Source organism: Eschrichtius robustus, chromosome 20, assembly GCF_028021215.1.
Source record: "Eschrichtius robustus isolate mEscRob2 chromosome 20, mEscRob2.pri, whole genome shotgun sequence".
In the NCBI taxonomy this organism is placed as follows: domain Eukaryota; kingdom Metazoa; phylum Chordata; class Mammalia; order Artiodactyla; family Eschrichtiidae; genus Eschrichtius; species Eschrichtius robustus.
The window spans coordinates 64,505,121-64,526,553 of NC_090843.1; the positions used below are offsets into that span (position 1 = coordinate 64,505,121).

A 21,433-nucleotide genomic window follows, 5' to 3' on the forward strand; every position below is an offset into this window, starting at 1 on the left:
TCTAACCCAGCAGGCAGTTTAGTAACTGAAAGCTCTTTTTCCCTCTTATCACAATATGAGAGAAGGTCGTGGTACTTTAATTTAAAACTTAATTTGTTGACTTATTTTTCTTAGAGATTTTGTAAAAGGTTTATTACATTTGCGTGATTTTAGGCCTTAAGACACATTTTGTTTCTGAGAGTTAAGTACCTTCGTAGAGGTTTGACTTTGAGGTGGGGAAGAAAGCTTCATCAACTCATATACCTGTTGGCATTTTAAGAAGTTTTGTATGGCAGGGTTCAAGGACCAAGGTGTACAGTGTTTCTTTACGTTTATAAAACGTGTGTCTGATTTCCCGTCATGTGCTGGCCTTTCTTATTTGAGGACATGGCTTGCTCTGACTCTCGGTGTGGCAGGTTACATTTTCTGAGCGTCTGTGTTTCCTGTAAACTCGAGTGACGCTTGTGGTGCCTGTGTTTGAATTGATGACAGGGGACCCCGGCTCTGTCCCAGGCTGGCATACCAACTGAGGCTTTGGTAAAGGGACCCATTTCTAGACTGTCCATTGAAGAGAGCAGTCCTGAGAAAGGCCGAGAGGAAGCTGCATCCAAAGGCCATGTTATTTATGAAGGCAAAAGTGGACACATCTTATCTTACGATAGTAAGTATTGCATCTCCACACTGAAGCCAGTGTTGTAATGTGTGACTAAGGACATGGGTCTGGTTCCCTACACGCTTGCTTTGGAAAAGTTAGTTTTCCTTCCCTGAGCCCAAGTTTCCTCTCTGTAATGTAAAAAAGGGTTAATACTAGTACTTCTCGTGAAACTTTTGTGAAAAATTAACTGAAACAGTCAGTGAAAAGTGATTAACAGTGCAGAGCCCATAGTAAGTGTGCCCTGAGTGGTAGCTAACATCGCCAGCTGTGGTCATTTGATTTAGCCTAGGAAAAGAATCTTTGTTTAACTTTAATAGAATCACTTTTATTTTAAAGGGGTACCTGTTTTATGTGTTAAAAATTAAGGAGTAGATAATAGTCTGATAATCCTAGAAAGAGTATTGAATTTAAATGCTGCTTAAATATAACTATTTTAATGTCTGTCTGTATGTAAGCATTTATCTTTAGGTGTATCCTTAAGTTTCAGTTTTAAATTGCATGCTGTTCTGAGTAGTGAGATGAAATCTCACGCTATCCCACCTAGGGTGTGAATCTCCCCTTTGCCCACTGTGTCCACACTGGCTCGGTCAACAGTGACTTTCGTGAACCGCAGTGCTGTGTTCAGTGACCCTGATCTGAGCTTTCAGATGTCAGGATCCCCTTCCAGCATTCTCATATAGCCCACTGTCCATAGTACCGCTTACCGTGTGTAACCACCTGGTAATTTATCTGTATCCGCCACTACTGCTAAGTTTCACGAGGGAAGGGACTTAAATTTGTTAACCGTATCTGCAAGCCTAGTTTATGCCTGACACTCAATAAATATATTTGAGTGAATGAAAACATTTTTATAAATGGCATCTGCACAGATGTATATAGTAGATTAAGACCAGTTTTTATATTTTTTTGTGTGTGAGATTATGAAATTTAAGATAACTTATTTACCATACAACAGGCCTTGGGCTCTGTCCGAGCAATTCTTGTGTCTATGTCCTGCAGATATTAAGAATGCCCGAGAAGGGACGAGGAGTCCAAGAACAGCTCATGAAATCAGTCTCAAAAGAAGCTATGAATCAGTGGAAGGAGCTCTAAAGCAAGGGTTGTCCATGAGGGAGTCTCCTGTGTCAGCACCGCTGGAGGGTGAGGTGTTGTTTCCAGAACGCTGTTCAGATACATTGAATTTCGTATAGTAAATTTCCATTGTTGAGTTAGGTTGTATTCAGTCTCTGTCGTTTCAACCTGAAATTTGTATTTATATCAATATATAAATGAAACTCATATAAATATATTAATATATTACTAATGCACGTAATATGAAATATACAGTTAATATATTAACATGAAATTTATATTAATAAATGTTTAAACTTATGTTCGTATCTACATATAAATCAAGTGGTTACGTGACAGTGGAGGGAAGTAAAAATTAAACATAATTGGTCATACCATAGGTAACTGTTAGAATGCTCATATAATTTGTAGATTATTCCTGTTTGAGTTAAGTGAGTTTAAAAATGTGAAATTCATCATGAGAACTTTGTTTTTATTGTGAGGCAGATAGAGTGGTATAATGGACAGAGCAAAGACATGTATTTGGATCCTAACTTCACTCTTACCTGGTGAATTTCTCTGTGTCTGTTTCTTGCTCTGTAAATTAAGGGATTGTACCTACCATTGTGTGAGGATTAGAGGCAGGTGTGCAGTCTTGTGCTGAGCATGTGACGTGCATTCATCAAATGATAGCTGTGGTTTTGTTTTGTTAATGGCTCACTTTCCTTAAATCTTAACCTGCCTCAATTATTTTATTTTAATCTAGATAAAATACTAAAAACAGGGTAAGGACTCCTCAATCTTGAAGGCCTGTGAAATTTTCTAAGAGCTGGATTTTCTCTGTAGTAAAAAAAAAAAAAAAAAAAAAAAAATCTCACTTTTCTTTTCTTTCCTTGATTCAGATTTGTTGGCAATATAACATGAAACTTCTTAGGAGGTTATTTACATCTCTTTCATTTTGATTTGCATGTTTTGTTTAATATATTTTACCTTTTTTTGAGGTATCCATCTTTCATGTTTTCCCCTTCTCACAGGTATATTTCAGAGCTAAACAATGATTTCCAATCCCTCTATATTTTCTCTCACCTTGATCAAAAAGTACTGGGTGTTTAGATTTAGCTTTGAAAGTGTTGTTCTTTACTTTTTGACCTATAATAGATGTCTTCTGTGGCCATTTTCTATTTGGGAAAATGTTTAAAAAGAAACGGGCGGTGTCATGTTGGGTACTTCCAACTTTTGTTATTCTTTCCATGATATTCTTCTGAATAGTTTGCAAATCTAAAATGGTACCCCTTTCTCCATGGAGCTTTTATCAACAGTACACCCTCTAAGAACAGTGCGCGTGAACTGACATCCGTGTTGTGTCTAACTCCAAATTGCCTCCTTGTTTTGAAAGGGCTGATCTGCCGAGCATTACCCAGGGGGAGCCCTCACTCTGACCTCAAAGAAAGGACTGTGCTGTCTGGTTCCATAATGCAGGGTAAACATTTTGCTCATTTGCTTTTATTCATTACTGCCTCACTGGCAAAGTAGTTTGAAATTAATGTGCAGTGTGTGATATCTGAAAAAGATATCTGTTTTTCAAGATATCTTCCCTTTTGAAATATTAGATATTTAAATCCTTATTATAACTCTTCTTCTCTGAGTTACATAGTCTGTTGGAAGATGATAGTTGCCTAATCTTTGAATATAGAGACACCTTCATTATGTAAGAACAATTCTGTGATTGTGATGAGTGATGTATTAAATCTTGAACAACACCGCCCCCCCCCAAAAAATAGAATGGCCGATGAGTATTTATTTAAGTATCTTTTGTAAACCGAAAATTGATTAGAAACTGCAAGATGGCAAGGCATTCATTTTTTTATATTGCGGTAAATTCTGTGCAACAAAATTTACCATTTTAACAGTTTTTAAGTGTATAATTCAGTGGCATTAATTTAATAAGCATGTTTCTTGAATCCTTTTTTGAAGGCACACCAAGAGCGACAACTGAAAGTTTTGAAGATGGCCTTAAGTACCCCAAACAGATTAAAAGGGAGAGTCCGCCCATACGAGCGTTTGAAGGTGCCATTACCAAAGGAAAACCTTACGATGGCATCACCACCATCAAAGAGATGGGGCGCTCCATCCATGAGATCCCACGGCAAGATGTTTTAACTCAGGAAAGCCAGAAAGCCCCAGAAGTGGTGCAGAGCACGAGGCCCATGGTCGAGGGCTCCATCTCCCAGGTAGCCATTCCGCTTCAGACTGCAGTGCGACTTAATGATTATCAGTAGTTCTTATAAGCATTGTAAGCGTCAGGTCTCTTGGAAGGAAACATGAAGGTTTGTGTGTGCTTTACCCTTAGCTGTTCTGGTGTTGGGAGAGTGTGCCGCTCAAGCTCAGTGGGCCTGTGATGGAGACCCACACAGACAGCAGCCGTCGTTGCCGCGAGCCCGACGTGGCCTGCGGTGGAGAAGCGGCTGAGCTGTGGCTGCCTGTGACGCCTGTCTCTTTTCCTGTAGGGCACACCCGTCAAGTCTGACAGCAGCTCAGGCCAATCCGCCATCAAGCACAACGTCAAGTCCTTGGTCGCGGGGCCTAGCAGACTGCCCCGTGGGCTGCCTCCACTGGAAATTAGGCCAGAGAGCATAAAAGCGGTCGAACGGGGAAAATACGAGGACGTGAAAGCAGGCGAGCCTGTGCGTTCCCGGCACACGTCGGTGGTAAGCTCTGGCCCCTCGGTTCTCAGGTCAACGCTTCACGAAGCTCCCAAAGCACAGCTGAGCCCGGGGATTTACGAGGACGCCAGCGCACGGCGGACGCCGGGGAGTTACGCCAGCACTGCATCCAGAGGCTCGCCCATGATGAGCAGAGCTCCCGATGGTGTGTTCCTCTCGTGTCCTTGTCTGATCGTTTGTGTTGTGCTGTCCACCTCCGCCAGCAGCACACATCCCAGTGTTGGCTCTAGGTGGTCGAAAGCGCTGTCGGTTGTGCTTGATGCTAGGGCTCTGGAAGGCTGGCTGCCAGATTAAAATAGGCATAATTGTAGGTAAAATGCCTAATGTTTTAACTAAATGCAGAGTATGATGGAGTCCAGAAATGCTCGAGTAAGTAATGCTTAGAGTAGATTTTCAGCTAACCCGTGAGGTTTTCTGGAAGTCAGTCTGGACTGCTGGCTCCTGGGCGCCGTCTGGCGTGGTGGTTGGACATTTAAGCTGTGGAGCCAGGCTGCTTCGGGTTGAATCAGGGTTCTCCTTGCTGTACTAACTTGGACCCGTTCCTCAGGTTTTCTGTGCCTTAGTTTCCTCATCTGTGAATTGGTGGTGTAATACTAAGGCTTATTACCTCATTGGATTGTTCTGAAGATAAAATGAGGTGATAGGTTTAAAGGGCTTTGAAAGAATAGTGCCTCTTGTGTAGGAAGGACTCAGTTACTGTGCACTGTTGTTACAGTTGGTACTGCTGTTAGCGCCACGACCCCACACCTCCTTGGGGTTTATGCTGCTGGCAGGTAGGATCAGTGAGCTGAGAGGCATGGTTTTTACCAGGTGGTCCCTGAAGCAATCCAAGGCCCTTAAAAATGCTTCCACCTAGCATTTTTGATTGTACTGCAGTACTCATTTATCGCTGGGCTTCTGTGCAGGGTCCCGGCCTGGACTCTGCGAGGCTGTGGGCGTGAAGGATGTGGGCGGTGGGAGGGGCGGCACGGAGGGAGGAGGAGAGGAAAGTGCCTGTTCGGGGGCACGGAGTGAACCCAAACCTTGTTGGCTCTAGTTACGAAAGAGGAGAAGTGCCCTGCAGAGGGAAAGGCTCTGCAAGTTAGAGCAAGTTGGGGTGTGAGGGGATGTACTAAACCAGCTTGATTTCTTGGTTTTGACAGGCAGGTTTGTGTGATCATAGCAAAGTTGATATTATCAAAATCTGAAGGATTAGGTGGTGCTGACGGTTGCACAACATTGTGTGTGTATTACTGTCACTGAAGTGTACCCTTTGTAATGGCTAAAATTGTAAATTTTATGTTCCGTGTGTTTTACCACAATCATTAAAACGATAGAGGGTGATGGCTGGTAGCACTGATGGGACGATCAAGCCTCTCTGGATACCGTCATGTAGAGAGGAAGCAGCTGGGGCAGGGAGGAGACCGATGCTGGTAAGAAAGTCTTTGTGGACGTACAGAGCGAGGAAACACAGTGTAGCCTAGCAGGGGGCTGGTAACGCAGGCGGAGAGTAAGCTGAGGTTTGGTACATGCAGGATCAAGAGAAATTAGAATATCAGGTCGCGGAGACAACAAAACGGGGTGTAGTGGGGTTTAAAGAGGAGTGTCGAACGTCATTTTCAGTCTTAACATTAGGTGGTAAACTGGGCTGTGATCCAAAAGGGGGCAGTCTCCAAATCACAGAGGTGCCTGCCAGTTCGTCACATTTGCATATTCTGCGAGATTACTGTTATGTGTTTAGTGGGAAGAGAAGGTCAAAATACTGTACGAATATGGTCTGTATTTGAGTGGTTGAGAAATAAATATTAACGAGTTTGCTTAAGAATTTGTGGTGTCGGCCCCTTTTTTTTTTTCTTGCAGTTACGATTTCTTCTAGCAAGCCTACCAATCATGAAAGGAAATCGACACTGACCCCTACCCAGAGGGAAAGCATCACAGCGAAGTCTCCAGTGCCTGGGGTAGACCCTGCAGTGAGCCACAGCCCTTTTGAGCCGCATCACAGGGGCGGTGCCCCAGGGGAGGTTTACCGGAGCCACCTGCCCACACATCTGGACCCAGCCATGCCGTTTCACCGGGCTCTGGATCCTGGTAAGCACCGTGTGTAGTAATAACTGAAAGCAAAGAAATAACATACCTGTGTGCCTTTCTAGACTTTCTGTTTATTAAAGTACAGTCCGCAGACAGTTGCATGTGTCATTAGTGTATATAGTTCAGTGAATTTTCACAGACTGTACACCCCATGTAACCAGCTCTCAGATCAAGACACAAAATATTACCAGCACCCCTTAAAGAACTAAAAATACTAGGTATGTGGAAAGCTGTCTTGTCTGATGGCATTTGGTTAAGCTGACTGGAAAAGTGGGTTAATGTGAAGAACTGTTTTTAAATGACACATGCATACGTTATATGTTTCAATTTACAACAGAGACATGCATTCACCAGTGTTCTGATCTCAGGTCAGGGGCCACTGATTAAACCTCACCACTGTCTTTCTTGTATAAATGATACACCTCCAGGTTTGGTTTTTTAAGTGAAGTTAGAATTTAAAGACACTTCAAAGCAATCTAAATACAGAATCCTTCTAGATTTTTTCCCCAGTCTTTTAAAATTATCTAGTCCATACCTAATTCAGCTTCTATGTTGAGTCTTTCCAAAGCAGTCAGCTTAGTTTCTGGAGAAACCACTTTTTTCGTTCTTCTCTCATAGATTTACAGATTTTTTCATTAAGTTACACAATTACAGTAGCAAGTACAGCTGGAAGGAACTTTTGAACAGACACCACTGACTGTGAGTAAACATGGTTTTGGTCAGTGTAGAAGCGTGTAGGTTTTCTAGAGAGCAGCCTGCACTGGGCACAGTGACGCTGGGGGCGCCGGGCAGTGGGCTCTGCACAGGGAACGGAGTCCCATCAGCAGGTTGGTGCAGAGTCTCCGCTGGGCTGTCGTGACGTCAGTACCATCACGTTGTCGCTTGAGGACGTTCACTTTCAGAGGAGCCCATGCCGAGTTCTTCAGGGCCTGTCTCCAGAACCGAGGCAGAAGTTCCCACTCACACAGTCAGCTGACACATTCAGCTGGCAGTTTTAGAGGAAGGGGACGCAGACATTCCCGAAAGCTTGTTTGTTTTTCTAGGGAGAACATACATACATATATATATATATGATAGTTCCTTCAAGCTCTCAGACAGAAGCAAATGTTTATACTTTCATTTGGTGTTTATCATAGTCCTTTATTTCATAGCAGTTTCATTTGCTTGCCATTTTTTTTTTTTTTTTTTTTTTTAGTTTTATTTTTATTTATTTATTTATGGCTGTGTTGGGTCTTCGTTTCTGTGCGAGGGCTTCCTCCAATTGTGGCAAGCGGGGGCCACTCTTCATCGCGGTGCGCGGGCCTCTCACTATCGCGGCCTCTCTTGTTGCGGAGCACAGGCTTCAGACGCGCAGGCTCAGTAATTGTGGCTCACGGGCCCAGTTGCTCCGCGGCATGTGGGATCTTCCCAGACCAGGGCTCGAACCCGTGTCCCCTGCATTGGCAGGCAGATTCTCAACCACTGCGCCACCAGGGAAGCCCTGCTTGCCATTTTTGAGCTTGAGCTGGATGATCAGTGTTTTGAGGATAGAGGCATTACCTTCTTTTATTTCTTCCAGTTTTATTGGGATAGAATTGACGTACAGCACTAAGGTCCTTGTGTGTAGTCTGCTCATTACCACACCTCCAGCTTCCTAGCGTCTGTGTCGCGCTCTAACCTAGGGTTAGAACAACTACAGCCTCGGGCCAGAGCCTGCTGCTGCCTGCTGGTGCAAATAAAGTTTTATTAGGACACAGCCACACCTGTCTGTCTATATTTTGTCTGGCTGCTCTCACACTGTAATGGCAGAGTTGAGTTGGTACGACGGAATGGTCCACAGAGCCTCAAATGCTGACCACCTGGCCCTTTGCTGGCTAATCTCTGCTTTAAACAGACACGCTAATTAAATGCTTGTAGACTAATCATTCTTAGCCCCAGAAAAGTAAAGTTACTATCTGTTACGAAGTGTTTTCATGCATATTTCCATTTAATTGTATTAGATGATCGGTACATAAAAAATAATTTTATTTTCAAACACAGCTTTTGGAGACTTCAGGTGAAAAATCTAATAAAGTTCCACGTCAAATACTGAAAATGAAACTACTGGAGAATTTTTTTTAGCTACTGTTCTAGTGGTAAAAAGGTTAATACTCTTGTTTTGTCTAGTCTGTCTTCCCCCTTTCCACTACGTCTGACATTAGAATATTTATATTCACGTTGCTGATATGTCAAGGTCTAAAAGGAATCCACCAAAATCCTGTATTCCCCTGACCCCCGGCCCCATGACAGCTAGAAGTTGATTGTGCACATAGCTCAACAGATGGTTTTTTTCCTTATTTTTTCTGTGGGTGATGTTTGGCAAATGAGTTCTACCCAGACTAAACTAAATGCCTGTCTCTCTTCTCTCCCTCAGCAGCTGCTGCTTACCTGTTCCAGAGACAGCTGTCACCAACTCCAGGTTACCCCAGTCAGTACCAGCTCTATGCGATGGAGAACACGCGGCAGACGATCCTCAACGACTACATCACCTCACAGCAGATGCAAGTGGGCCTGCGCCCGGACGTGGCCAGAGGGCTGTCGCCCCGGGAGCAGCAGCTGGGTCTTCCGTACCCAGCCACCAGGGGTGTGTGCCTCTGCAGACTCGAGCGTGCGCGCGCAGGCTTTCCTAGGCACTCTGATAGATGCCTGGTGGGTGGGTGATGGAAAGGAAGGAAAGCAGGCCGCTCCTTCTCTCCATAGCCATTAGCCCAGGAAGGCAAACAAAGTGATCCATCGAGGTGGGCTGTTTTGGCAGTACTGAGATATTGAAACCAGACCAGTGTGCCCGGGGTTTGAAGCCATGGTCTCACCAGTCTCCCTCCCTCTTTCCTCTGTCCACGTCTTTGGGTGCTGGTGTGGGCTGCAGTACTTCATATCCTTCTCTAGATGGAGATGGTCTTACTGTATGCAAATTATCATTGGGTTTTAGAGATAAACAAAATTAAAAAGCCGGGTATAGTTCTGTATCTTTAGAATAACAAATAAAACATAATTTTGTTGTATTTCTTTTGAACAGGAATCATTGACCTGACCAATATGCCCCCAGCAATTTTAGTGCCTCATCCAGGGGGAACAAGCACTCCCCCAATGGACAGAATCACTTACATTCCTGGAACACAGGTCACCTTCCCTCCCCGGCCGTACAACTCTGCGTCCATGTCTCCAGGTGGGTCCGCGCTCACCCCTTGCTGGTGTGAGCGACGTGCTCATGTGCTGGCAGCAGAGCCCTTGGAGGTGTTTGGGGTCCTTTTCCCACATTTGGTCTGCAGTTTTCCATTTAATATTAGTTATCGTTCCTCTGCGCCGTCTGTCCCTAGATACTCGGGAGAGATCTTGGGAGCTTGTGTTATGCTCCGAAGTCACCTGAGACTCTTAATAAAACACACTTCCTACAGCTCAGCTTTGGAACTTTCTGAAAATCTTTCAGTCACTTGAGAATGTAAAACTTGTCTGACGCACCTGTACGTTGACGTTGTGTCCTCAAGTTGCAGGTTTGTGTGTTTTCCAGGACACTCGACACACCTCGCTGCTGCGGCAAACGCTGAAAGAGAGCGGGAGCGGGAGAAGGAGCGGGAGCGCCTCGCCGCAGCCTCCTCGGACCTCTACCTGCGGCCAGGTGGGCGGGGGGCCTCGGGCCTCGGGCCTCGTGCTCGTGCAGCAGGGGGCGCCGGCACGATCTCGCGACCAAGAGTTATCAGGCAGAAGGCGGTGAAGGCACTTAAGTGGAGGTGCTGTGTGGGCTGGAGTGGTGCAGAGGAAGTGGAGTTTCCACGATGACGGTGCCGTGTGCATTTGGCCCCAGCAGTTGGGTCTGCAAAGACTGGACACGGGGGTCATTGAAGCCGAAAGTAGCCCAGGTGGAGGCTCACGGGAGACAAGTGAAGACGGGTGTGTTGTTGAGCTGGCGGTAAAGGAAGAATGGACAGCATGGTTAGAAGGTTGTGTGACGGTTTGAATTACGGTCCAGTGCAGGAGGCAGGTGACGTGATCAGAGGGGCATTTGCACGGGAGCAGCTTGAGATGGGTTAGAACCCGGGAGGCGGGTGTGGGCTGGTGCCACGAGGACAGTGAGACCGTGTGTGTCGTCCCTGTATCTCCTGAGATAGGTTGACACTGGGAATGGCCAGAAAGGAGGTGCTTGGATGAATATTGTTAAGGTCAATCAAAAGGACTTCACAATCACTGGATATGGGGGGTGAGGAAGAGGTGAGAAACAAGATTGGTCTGCACTTCAGATAGAGCAGGATTAGTGAAAGCAAAGTGATAGTGATTGTTTTGGCCGTAGCTAATCTGACGTGTCTTTGGAAGGTGTGTTCTTATCCATGGCGTAGTTGTCTTTTTATATTCTGTGAAATCAAACCATTGATCATGTCCATGTTGTCAGATACTCAGATCAGTACTTAGGAGAACAGACAGAGCACGGAGATGGTGACTGAGAGTGGAGAGTCTGGCTTGAACGAGATATCAGGGGGGCAGGTGTGCACGGAGGAGCAGGTCTGTCCCGAGATGTTTCTGGGAGGGCTGCTAGAGGTGGGTGGGGGCAGAGGGGGCCAGAGACCCGCCTGAGAGGTTGGTGCAGAACCAGAGGGTGTCACATTCCCGTGGCCACAGCCGACAGACCCCCTGGATTGAGGAGGGGGCCGAGGCCAGCAGTCACCTCTGACTTCCTCTTACCATTCCTGGGGATTTACCTCAAACGAGTCAATGGTTGCAAAGCCTAAGTACGTTTAGATGTAACTTGTTGTCTGTATATAATTTAAAGAATCACTAAGTGTCTGACCATAGGAGATGCTTTAATGAATCATGAGGTAGCACCATAATATTGATTATATGTTGATTGTATAGAAACCACGGGAATTGATTTAATTAAAGAAAGCCAAGTAGAACTTATACATAATTTTTTTAGGAACTGTATCTTAAAAATGCTTGTGATCCCACTGATGAATAACATGCACATTTAAGTCAATAAAATACCATTTTTCTCCATCAGACATTTGAAAGGTTGATAAATATCCTGTGTTGAGGTGTGTGAAGAAACACTGATTCTTACACATTGTCAGTGGCAGTGTAGATAGGGATAGCTTCTTCAGAGATGTAAGAACGGAAATAGTAACCCCACTTCTAGGAATGTGCCCTGTAGGGCACTCAGTACCAGTGTGAGGTCAGAAGGGAGAAAATTGCTCAGAAGGCTGTGCTAGGCGCCTGCTCCGAAGTGAAGACAGGGGTGTTTGCTAGAGCTGCTGGCTCAAGTGGGAAAGTCAGGGTGAGGCCGAGAACCCCAGGAGGTGGGGGAGAGGGTGATGAGGGGGAACCTGAGACCCTGTGAGTGAAGGAGCTTTGCTGTGGAAGAGCCTCGGCCAAGCGGAGGGAGCCACAGAGCTGTGGGTGGGTGGGTGGGCAGTCTCAGGCCCTGCTGCAGCAGATGTGCATTATTTGCATTATGATACTTAGATAGTTGTTGCAGACTTGATTTTGGAAATGAGAAACATGCCAGAGTTTGAGGAAAAATCTGAGAAACGAACTTATCTGATTTGTATCAGTGCTTCATTATTGGTGTTATTTTTATTTCTCTGTGGATTCAAGATAGAAACTTGTCACCAAGATGGAAATGACAGTAAATGGTAGCTGATGATTTTGTTTCAAGTTACTAGTGTGGTTTTATTGCATGTTTACTGGAAAACCCTTACAGAATTTATTTCTAGAAAGGCCAGAAAGCAGGGTAGCAAGTTTCTTCCCTTGTTGTCCTTTCTCCTATTTAGGAATATGAGGACGGCAACGATCCGCCAGTGCTGCCGTCCAGCCTCTTCCTTATGGCTTGTTTCTTTGTGCCTCTGCCCTGCAGGCTCGGAACAGCCCGGCCGGCCCAGCAGCCACGGCTACGTTCGCTCTCCGTCTCCTTCAGTCAGAGCTCAGGAGACCCTGCTGCAGCAGAGACCCAGCGTTTTCCAGGGAACCAACGGAACCAGTGTGATCACACCTTTGGACCCGAGCGCACAGCTACGGATCATGTAGGTCTCTGTGTACATTTGGACCAAAAATCCCCGTCTTCCACGCACATGCCTTTAAATCTGTGACTGCAATAGTTTAAGGAGAGTGATGTTTCCTCCTGCTGCACGCTGTGTTTGTTGCAGTCCGTCCGTCGTGCCCCCCACCCCCCGCCCCACCACACACACACACACACACACACACACACACACACACACACTCCCCTCCCTCCCTTCCTCCCCCACCCCCTTCCCCCCGGGAGCGTCTCCCCTTCACAGACCTCTGGTTTGGTTTTATTTTCAGGCCGCTGCCTGCTGGGGGCCCTTCCATCAGCCAGGGCCTGCCGGCCTCCCGTTACAATACTGCTGCGGACGCCCTGGCTGCTCTCGTGGACGCCGCAGCGTCTGCTCCCCAGATGGACGTGTCCAAAACAAAAGAGAGTAAGCATGAAGCTGCCAGGTTAGAAGAAAATTTGAGGAGCAGGTCAGCAGCAGTTAGTGAACAGCAGCTAGAGCAGAAAAGCCTGGAGGCGGAGAAGAGACCCGGTCAGTGTCTGTACACTTCTTCAGCCCTGCCGAGTGGCAAGCCCCAGCCTCATTCTGCAGTAGTTTACTCTGAGGCTGGGAAAGAGAAAGGGCCTCCTCCAAAATCCAGATATGAGGAAGAGCTAAGGACCCGAGGGAAGACTACCATTACCGCAGCTAACTTCATAGACGTGATCATCACCCGGCAAATTGCCTCGGACAAGGATGCAAGGGAACGTGGCTCCCAGAGTTCAGACTCTTCCGGTAGCTGTATGTATCTCAACCCGACCTCGCACTGTGGTACCGAGTACGGAATTACTTGATTCTTTAGGGAAAGCAGAACCATACGGTGTGAAGAAATTCTAATCTTGGTAGTAAATGTAATGGAAAGGTTTTGTGGGTTACGGGTGCAAAGTGTCTCTTCTGCTGTTATGACTCTTTAAATATCAGAGTGTCTTAAGTATACCTGTCAAGGTGTTTTCCATGAGAAGCCATGCCCTTTGTGGAGATAAGGTTGGAAGGGAGATAGAGGCGGAGCTCGCTAACATCTTCAGGTTCTGGAAGGTGATGGATGTGTCATCAAGCGCAGCGCTACCGAGGCCTCATTCCTCAAGAAACGTTTCCTAGGATGTGGTTCAGTACTTAGGCCGATACCCCAAAGCCTCTAGTATTCTTTTTCTAGGATACAGGTTTTTTAAAAAGCGAGACCACCTTGTTGGTAATTATTATTATTGGTAATTGGCATTTCTTGCAAGTTGGATTTTGACCGAGTCTGGTTAGTCACTTTGATATCTAACAAAGTGTAAGAATTCACAAATCTACAGTAAAATGCTAGAAGAGTTACTTTAAATTTATTTTTAACTATAGCCTAAATTCTATATAGAATTCCTGAAGGAACAGGCCAGTATTTAAACGAGTATCCATTAATACTGAAGTAATTTAACCATACGTAGTAACCTCTCATTTCCAGTAATGAACTGAGTAGCGTTGGAGACAATGACCTGTGGTCCCTGTGCACCAGCATGCGATGCATCGTTCTGTTTAGTTTAGTTAGTTCCATGCCTAGTCGTAACCTATTTGGGTACATACCCCATTGCTGAGGTTCTTGGAGACAAGTGGGGGGCAGCTTGGTAGCCTGCTGTGTAAATGAAAGGCATCCTTTAGCCTGGACTGTGAAGATCAGCCCAATAGGTATTATCCATGCAGAAAATTTGGAAGGTCCCTAGTTCTGTGACTAGGCCTTTTGGAGGGAAGTCACCCGCACACATCTGGTGACCCGACCTGGGGCCTATCGAATGCTCGCTCATCACCCGACAACACTTCTTTTCAGTTTGCGTCGCAGAACGTCTGAGAGCAGAGAGTCTGGCTGCTTTTGTGAGTGTTTATCTTTTCGCCACTGAGTCAGTTCCTTGCGTGAGCCCACAGGCTCTTCACAGGTACCAGCGCGCCCTCCAGTGTCTCCTCCCCAGAGCCCCCCCGCCCCCGCTTCAGGCGTCAAGAGCAATGTGCTCCCAGAATGGTGCCAGGCCTCCCGTGACTGTGCGTTGGGTGTGGGGAGCAGATTAGGAGGGAGCTGGCACATGAACAGTGATGAATACCCACTGCAAAGCAGTATCAATTACTTTGAATACAGTGACTTATTTTAGTTCTCCAAAGACAATTTCCACCCCAGTTACCAGGATTCTGTCCTGAGTGTACTAGACCCAGGTTACTGCAGCTTCCGTGGCCTGGTGGGGGGGGCAGGAGAGGGCTGTTGAGATGAGGTTGGAGGAGTGGGTGGTGGTCTAGGAGCAGCGTTCATTCCCACCTTCTGCTTGCATCCAGGACCCATCATCGCCTGGCCACGCTTGCTGGTCTGGCCAGGGTCCTACACCCTTTGGGCCTCTGACTGTTTCCTCAGGTGCTTCAGTGCACTCAAAGGTGCACACAGCACTCGCGAGTCAGACGGTTCCTGAGCAGGAGGTCACAGCCCCCCAGCGCCCCCGTTCTCGGCTCTCAGGCCATGGCAGGACTGAGAAAAGGACCTGGACCCCCACTGAGCGTAGACGCTCAGTTTCCTTGGGAACCGCATCGTAGAAGGGCCCTTCCCTGGCGTGTGCATCCTCCCTTTCTGCTAACCCAGCGGAGTGACTTTGCTTCCCTGCAGACATTCCCTACCATTTCTGTTCATCTTCACAGTGTAACGTGGTGCTAAAAAATGGGAGTAATTTTTGTCAGCAGTACTCAGTGATTTGAGAAAATCATGATGTGATGTTACTTAACCTACAGCTTTAAAGTCGTCCTGGTAAACAAGAGCTGACTGCCCCACAGAATGGAAACGACTGGCAACAGTGGACTGTTGACATCTGCTCTCTCGTGGGTTTAATCCCTTCTGATGAGTTTCCTGGTGATTTTCTTTTCCAGCCCCCAGGAGAACGTCAAGCTCTGTTTCTGTTCTGCCTCACCTAAAGGTCTTAGAGCCCCACAGACTTTCAGGAAACTCCGTACCCTGCCAGGATTAGGAGTCTGAGGAAGCGCCTACTGACCTTTGACGCCGTGCATTGACCTCGTTTTTTTGTTTGTTTTTTTTTTTCCCATTGACCTGAGGTGCCATTGAACATTTCTCAGAGTAAAAACCGAAAATTTGCAAATAGGTTTGAAGAGCTTGGACTTCCGAGACTTTTCATAGGATTAGTTTTAAAATAGATTCTTTTCTTTTCTTCAAGTATCTTCTCACCGGTATGAAACACCTGGCGATGCCATTGAGGTGATAAGCCCTGCCAGCTCCCCCGCGCCGCCCCCCGAGAGGCTGCAGGCCTACCAGCCGGAGGTCGTGAAGGCGAGCCAGGCAGAAAGTGGGTCTTTGCGTGTTTTCACGCTTCCTTCTCCTTGCCTGTCCAGAGCACGTTAAGAAATAGCTCGTTTTGTTTGAGAGTAATCTTGTATGAGTCTAGAAGCATGTAAAACTTTTAAAACTGCTCTAATGGAAAACGGTTTTTAAGCCATTATTGATGACTTTTTTGTGTATATTTTAATGATAATAGTTGCTATTAGTTTTGTTTGCTAGTCTTCTGATTTCTCTCGGTGAATAAATATTTTTTCTTCAAAATTAAGATATGAATTCCCTTCCATGTGTTTCTCTGCGTTATGTTTAATCTTTGCTCATGAGTGAAAGGCGGGCCTCCCTGGAGTAAGACATCTGTCTGTCCCCGTTAGACGAAGCCTGCAGGCAGTACGAAGGACCGCTGCACCACTATCGGCCGCAGCCGGAGTCGCCCTCCCCGCAGCCGCCGCCGCCGCCCCCGTCTTCACAGGCCGAGGGGGTGGGGCAGGTGCCCAGGACACACCGACTCATCACACTTGCTGATCACATCTGTGTAAGTTTCTCACTCTTCTTACTAGTTTTGTTTTTTTTTTAAAGAAAGATCATGTAGGAGGCACATTCCACGTAGAATCACAATAAAGTTGTCTAGATTTTTTACGCTACGCTTTTTTGAAAGTACTCAATGGCTCTAACTAATTCCTTCTTCTCTCACGCACAGCAAATCATCACGCAAGATTTTGCTAGAAATCAAGTTCCCTCACAGCCTCCCCAGCAGCCTCCCACTTCTACATTCCAAAATTCGCCGTCTGCTTTGGTGTCTACACCCGTGAGGACTAAAACATCAAACCGTTACAGCCCAGAATCCCAGTCTCAGTCTCTTCACCATCAAAGACCAGGTTCAAGGGTCTCTCCAGAAAATCTTGTGGACAAATCCAGGGGAAGGTATGGTCTTTATTTTAAGCCATATGTAAATTTCCCAACAGTAAAGCAGTTTGTATCTCCAAGTTAGGAGATTCATTTCTTATACCTAAAGTTATTTTACCTTCATCCCCTGGAAAGTGTAAATGAAGGCTTTTCCTCTGTATATATTCTTGGAATGTCTACTGGGCAGTTTGGTCCTATACCTTTTTATTATGTATTCACAAGTTGATTGCTCTACTCTGTGGGTTTGCAAAGACAGTTAGGAAGAATGTGTGGTTTGGTGGTAATGTCAGGACACTTTGCCTGGTTCTTCAGAATCCTAAGAATGTTCAGATGTTTAGGAAGCTGACATTAAATAATGAAAGTGAGGCCAAGAGAGGCACCACGAGAGGAAACACGTTTATATGCAGGGCTACTTGGTAAAGAGCATGTCTTCTCCCCCAGTGCTCTGCATTTGGAAGTTTAAAATGGACGCAGGGCTGTTCGTTCAAGGTAGTAGACTAAGTGTTGGGGCATGTGAGTTGATGTAGAGCAGCATGAACTTTCATGAAGTTCATAAAAATGCTGAGGACAAGACTGGGGTGTCAGCAGGTCAAAGATTCTGCAAAGATCTGGAAGACACACAGCAGGGTAGACGACCCAGAGCAGCGGAAGCCACAATGCAGTTTGCAGCAGAGGTGGTTCTCCAGTCTGCCTTCTGACACCCCCCAAGTTAGCAGAGAACATAGGGAGGAAGAATAACGTGTTTAAGAAGCTGAATGTGCTCATTTGGGAAAAAACAACAACTTTATTGTGGGACTTTTTGAACACACAGAAGTAGAGAGGACAGTGTAAGATGCCACCGTGCATCCATCGCCCACCTTTTAAGATCGTCAGCACAGGACCAGTTTGTTTCATTTTATCCCCACTTGCCCTACCCTCAGACCGGGTTGTTTTGAAACAAATCTCAAATGACGTAGTCATTTCAAGAAGCTGGTTGATCTTAAGGATAAGATGAAAACCCATTCTCTTTTAACAAAAAAACAAAAAAAACAAGAGAACTTGTTATCAAAGAAGAACAGAAAGGTATAGCAGAGTCATTCATGGTACATTCTTTTTTTATTTTTTATTTTTATTTATTTATTTATTTATTTTTGGCTGTGTTGGGTCTTCGTTTCTGTGCGAGGGCTTTCTCTAGTTGCGGCAAGCGGGGGCCACTCTTCATCGCGGTGCGCGGGCCTTTCACTGTCGCGGCCTCTCTCGTTGCGGAGCACAGGCTCCAGACGCGCAGGCTCAGTAGTTGTGGCTCACGCGCTTAGTTGCTCCGCGGCATGTGGGATCTTCCCAGACCAGGGCTCGAACCCGTGTCCCCTGCATTGGCAGGCAGATTCTCAACCGCTGCGCCACCAGGGAAGCCCCATGGTACATTCTTGATACGAAGTACTACGTAGATTTTGAGCAGTTGATGGCATTTTTGATAAGAATCCTTTTGACTTTTTCACTTGTAATTTCTGCATCACTACACCTGTACATTTGAATGAGGAACGTTACATTTCTTTCATTGGTTTTAGTCGGATTACCTGGTTTTACAGTTTAAAATGTTTACAAAATCCATAGTGTTGTAAAACACCATTAACTGATCTTTCAATCTATGAGCAAAACACAGAGGAGTTTTTCTAGAGTTTTAGAACAGAATGCAAATGCTGTAAATCACATAAAAATGGCTGAGTATGCTACGTGTACAGTTAAAGTAGACAAACTACAGATTAAAATAAAATGGGCATCGACATAGAGAAGGTAGTCAAGCTCTTCATCTTTCATGGAAGGAAACTGATAGATACTGTTTCAAGTTCTGATACATCAAGAAAGGTATAAGATTGATTATTTAGATGATTTAGAGGTGACCACCAAAGAACTAAAAGAAAAATGGTCAAAAATGGCCACCTCTAAGAATTGGATGGGGTGAGATCGGGGAAAGAAATGACAAATAATACATATATATAATTATACTTATCTATAATAGTAATAAAAGCAGATATTAAAGGTCACAGATGGCTTTTAATATGCACAGTCACTAAGCCAAAAACTTTTTTGGGCCCAAAGAGTGTTTATCTCACACCATCCTTACAACATGGTGTCCAGAGGAAGAACATTAAATTGCAGGTGACAGTGTGGCGCTCAAATCCTTTGTCTTTTAACTTAATGGGGAAGTAACCTGGTAGGTCGTGGCTCGAAATCAGCAACAAGACCCTGGAGGGCTCAGCGGAGTAGCTGGCCAGGGGCAGGAGGGGTCCGGTGCTGGGCAGTGACCTCCCCACAGAGCTCGGGCTGCGGCCCGTCCCCGGCACCGTCTGTCATGCGACTCCGTATGCCTGGACGAAGCAACAGTAACAGACTTTTTCAAAATAACTAGGTACAGAGTGAGTATATGAGGCCACTTTTTTCTGATACGTATTGCCAACTTTTGGTCCTTGAAATGACTGAAGTAACGAGGTAACCAGTTCCTGTTCAGGGTAAGCCGCAGGTGAGCCCTGGGAAGACTGTCTAATGTTTTGTATGTTCCAGTATCAGGCCTGGAAAGTCCCCAGAGAGGAGTCACGTCTCTAGCGAGCCCTACGAGCCCATCTCCCCACCCCAGGTTCCGGTCGTGCACGAGAAGCAGGACAGCGTGCTGCTCCTGGCCCAGCGCGGAGCCGAGCCCGCGGAGCAGAGGTGCCTGTGCGCGCGCTGCATGCCTTTCGTTTTCCTGAAGTCAGCGCGTTTTCCCTCTTCCGGGTCATGTGTCAGGAGGATCGTTTCGTTTCTGTTTTCCTAGTGACCTAATGCCAGTGGGTTTTAATGAAAAAATTGTAATATTTAAATAGGTCATAGAACATAACTGTTCATTATTCTTCTTGAAGTTAAGTCGTCCTAGATCTTATTTTTAAAAGCTTTCTGTCTGTGTGGTCGCTGAACCCCACTTGAGTGCTTGCCAGGCACCCGGCGTCTGGGCTGTGAGTGGAAGGGGGGGGTCACAGTGAGCCCCTGGGCTGGGCTGCTTGCCGTGTGTTCTCTTCGCAGTTTCTGACCCTAACCCAACCCTAGGAATTATTAGATTCTTATTCCCATTTGGTTTAGACGCCTTTGACTTGGCCCCTGCCTGGTCCACTTCCACCAGCGATCTGTCTAGAGCTCAGGTGGACTCAGCACTTACTCGGTCACGAGCGTGGCACTGAACTTCTCTGTGGCCAGGTGCACGCTCCTCACCCCGCTTGCCACTCCGCCCTCACGCTTCCCTCCCTGTGCCCTGACTTCCCTCATCTGAACTCGTGCTGTTTTCTTGGTGTGGAACACCCTCCCCTGATGCTCTGATTTGCTGGTGATCAAATAAAGTGAGAGGGTGTCCAGCTTTAGACCAAGGTCTGTCTCACTCCAAACCGTTGGTGCATTTCTTAACAATGTGTCATAGTTATTTACTTATTGTATATACTAATAGGCAACCAAATAGAGGTTCGTACCTTTCAAGGAAATGAGGACGAAATCCATTTTTGGAAAGGGAATGATGTTAAATTTAATTATACGTTTACATGTTTTCCCCTAAGCTTGTGAGTTTTCTGAGGACAGAGACCACGTCTTAGTCATTTCTCTTTGTCTTCCTTGGATACAGTAGGTGTTCTCATGTTTGAGTGATGGACCAGATTAAATTATCAGCACCTTTCCATATGTTCTCTGTTACTGTCTCTGGCACTAGTTAGATCCTGGGTAGTCCTGCACTGGTAGAGGAAACTTGTTTTTCTAAATGTGTTAGTATAGGAAGCTGCCGATGAAATATGAACGGAAGTCTTTATGTGAAACTCAGCTCATCTGGTTGCAGGCTTGAAAAGATTCTAATAAATAGGTAATTTTTTTCTACATTGTAGCTATTCTGTTCAAGTCTAATTGTTGCTTAGGTGTGAGTGCTTGCTCACATTTTATAGGCAGGTGTGCTAGTAGTTACAACTTTATTGTACTTCAAAGTAATTCTGCTAGTAAAATAGTTCCCAGCTTACATAGTAACCCTAAATACATCAGTGCCTGTGCTGTTGGGCAGACAGAATCATGACGAGCGTTCCCATTGATGTCCATTCACTCTTTGTTAGGAATCTTGGTTCTAGATTATCTCTATTCCGGTCCTCATTTTCTGATGTCATCTTTGGGTCCTCAGATGTGATGTCCTCACTGGCTTTTGGTCACACACTGTCCTTAGGCTGTCAGCACAGACAGACGGGGAGGGACTCTGGGACTGGTACGAGCACGGGCGGGGTAGGAGTGCACGATGGTAACACACGTAACTGTCCGTGACAGGAATGATTCCCGATCACCAGGGAGTATAAGCTACTTGCCTTCATTCTTCACCAAGCTGGAAAACACCTCACCCATGGTTAAATCAAAGAAGCAGGAGATCTTTCGTAAGTTGAACTCCTCTGGTGGAGGTGACTCTGATATGGGTAAGTGGGATTTCTTTCATGAACCCCCAATAAAATATGCATTCATAATGGTATCTCCAGTGTTGCCTCTTGTGTAATCCTTGAGTTCGAAGGCTCTTACAGGCATCTGTCCAAGCACAGCGGATCCTGAAGCTCCTTCCCAAATGTCTGTGGGCACGAAGAGGATTTCCTGTTAGGGAGCAGGCACTTGCCTCTTTCCGCAGCCCTCCATTTTCTCTTGGAACAAGTGCCGGGTCTAGGACGTTTGTTTCTCATGTGGGGCG

General features: G+C 45.9%; 2 protein-coding genes across 5 annotated transcripts in view; one reads left to right on the forward strand and one right to left on the reverse strand.

Moving 5' to 3' along the window:
* The window catches only part of NCOR1 (nuclear receptor corepressor 1), a 144,787-nt gene that overhangs the window by 115,276 nt on the left and 8,078 nt on the right, over positions 1-21,433 (forward strand). For 2 of the 4 annotated variants that reach the window (XM_068531636.1, XM_068531638.1), the window contains 16 exons: positions 472-640; positions 1,634-1,774; positions 3,081-3,164; positions 3,659-3,915; positions 4,192-4,552; positions 6,247-6,474; positions 8,867-9,076; positions 9,509-9,658; positions 10,001-10,108; positions 12,335-12,500; positions 12,781-13,271; positions 15,707-15,835; positions 16,197-16,357; positions 16,523-16,746; positions 19,270-19,416; positions 21,028-21,170. In XM_068531636.1, coding sequence (XP_068387737.1) covers positions 472-640; positions 1,634-1,774; positions 3,081-3,164; positions 3,659-3,915; positions 4,192-4,552; positions 6,247-6,474; positions 8,867-9,076; positions 9,509-9,658; positions 10,001-10,108; positions 12,335-12,500; positions 12,781-13,271; positions 15,707-15,835; positions 16,197-16,357; positions 16,523-16,746; positions 19,270-19,416; positions 21,028-21,170 — 3,169 coding nt within the window. The remainder of the gene's footprint in view (positions 1-471; positions 641-1,633; positions 1,775-3,080; positions 3,165-3,658; positions 3,916-4,191; positions 4,553-6,246; positions 6,475-8,866; positions 9,077-9,508; positions 9,659-10,000; positions 10,109-12,334; positions 12,501-12,780; positions 13,272-15,706; positions 15,836-16,196; positions 16,358-16,522; positions 16,747-19,269; positions 19,417-21,027; positions 21,171-21,433) is intronic. The other 2 variants (XM_068531639.1, XM_068531637.1) reach the window with 2 other exon arrangements.
* Positions 10,373-21,433, reverse strand: part of TTC19 (tetratricopeptide repeat domain 19) — a 46,694-nt gene continuing 35,633 nt past the window's right edge. The window contains exon 11 of the mRNA XM_068531643.1: positions 10,373-10,393. The gene's annotated coding sequence lies outside the window, so the exon portion shown is untranslated. The remainder of the gene's footprint in view (positions 10,394-21,433) is intronic.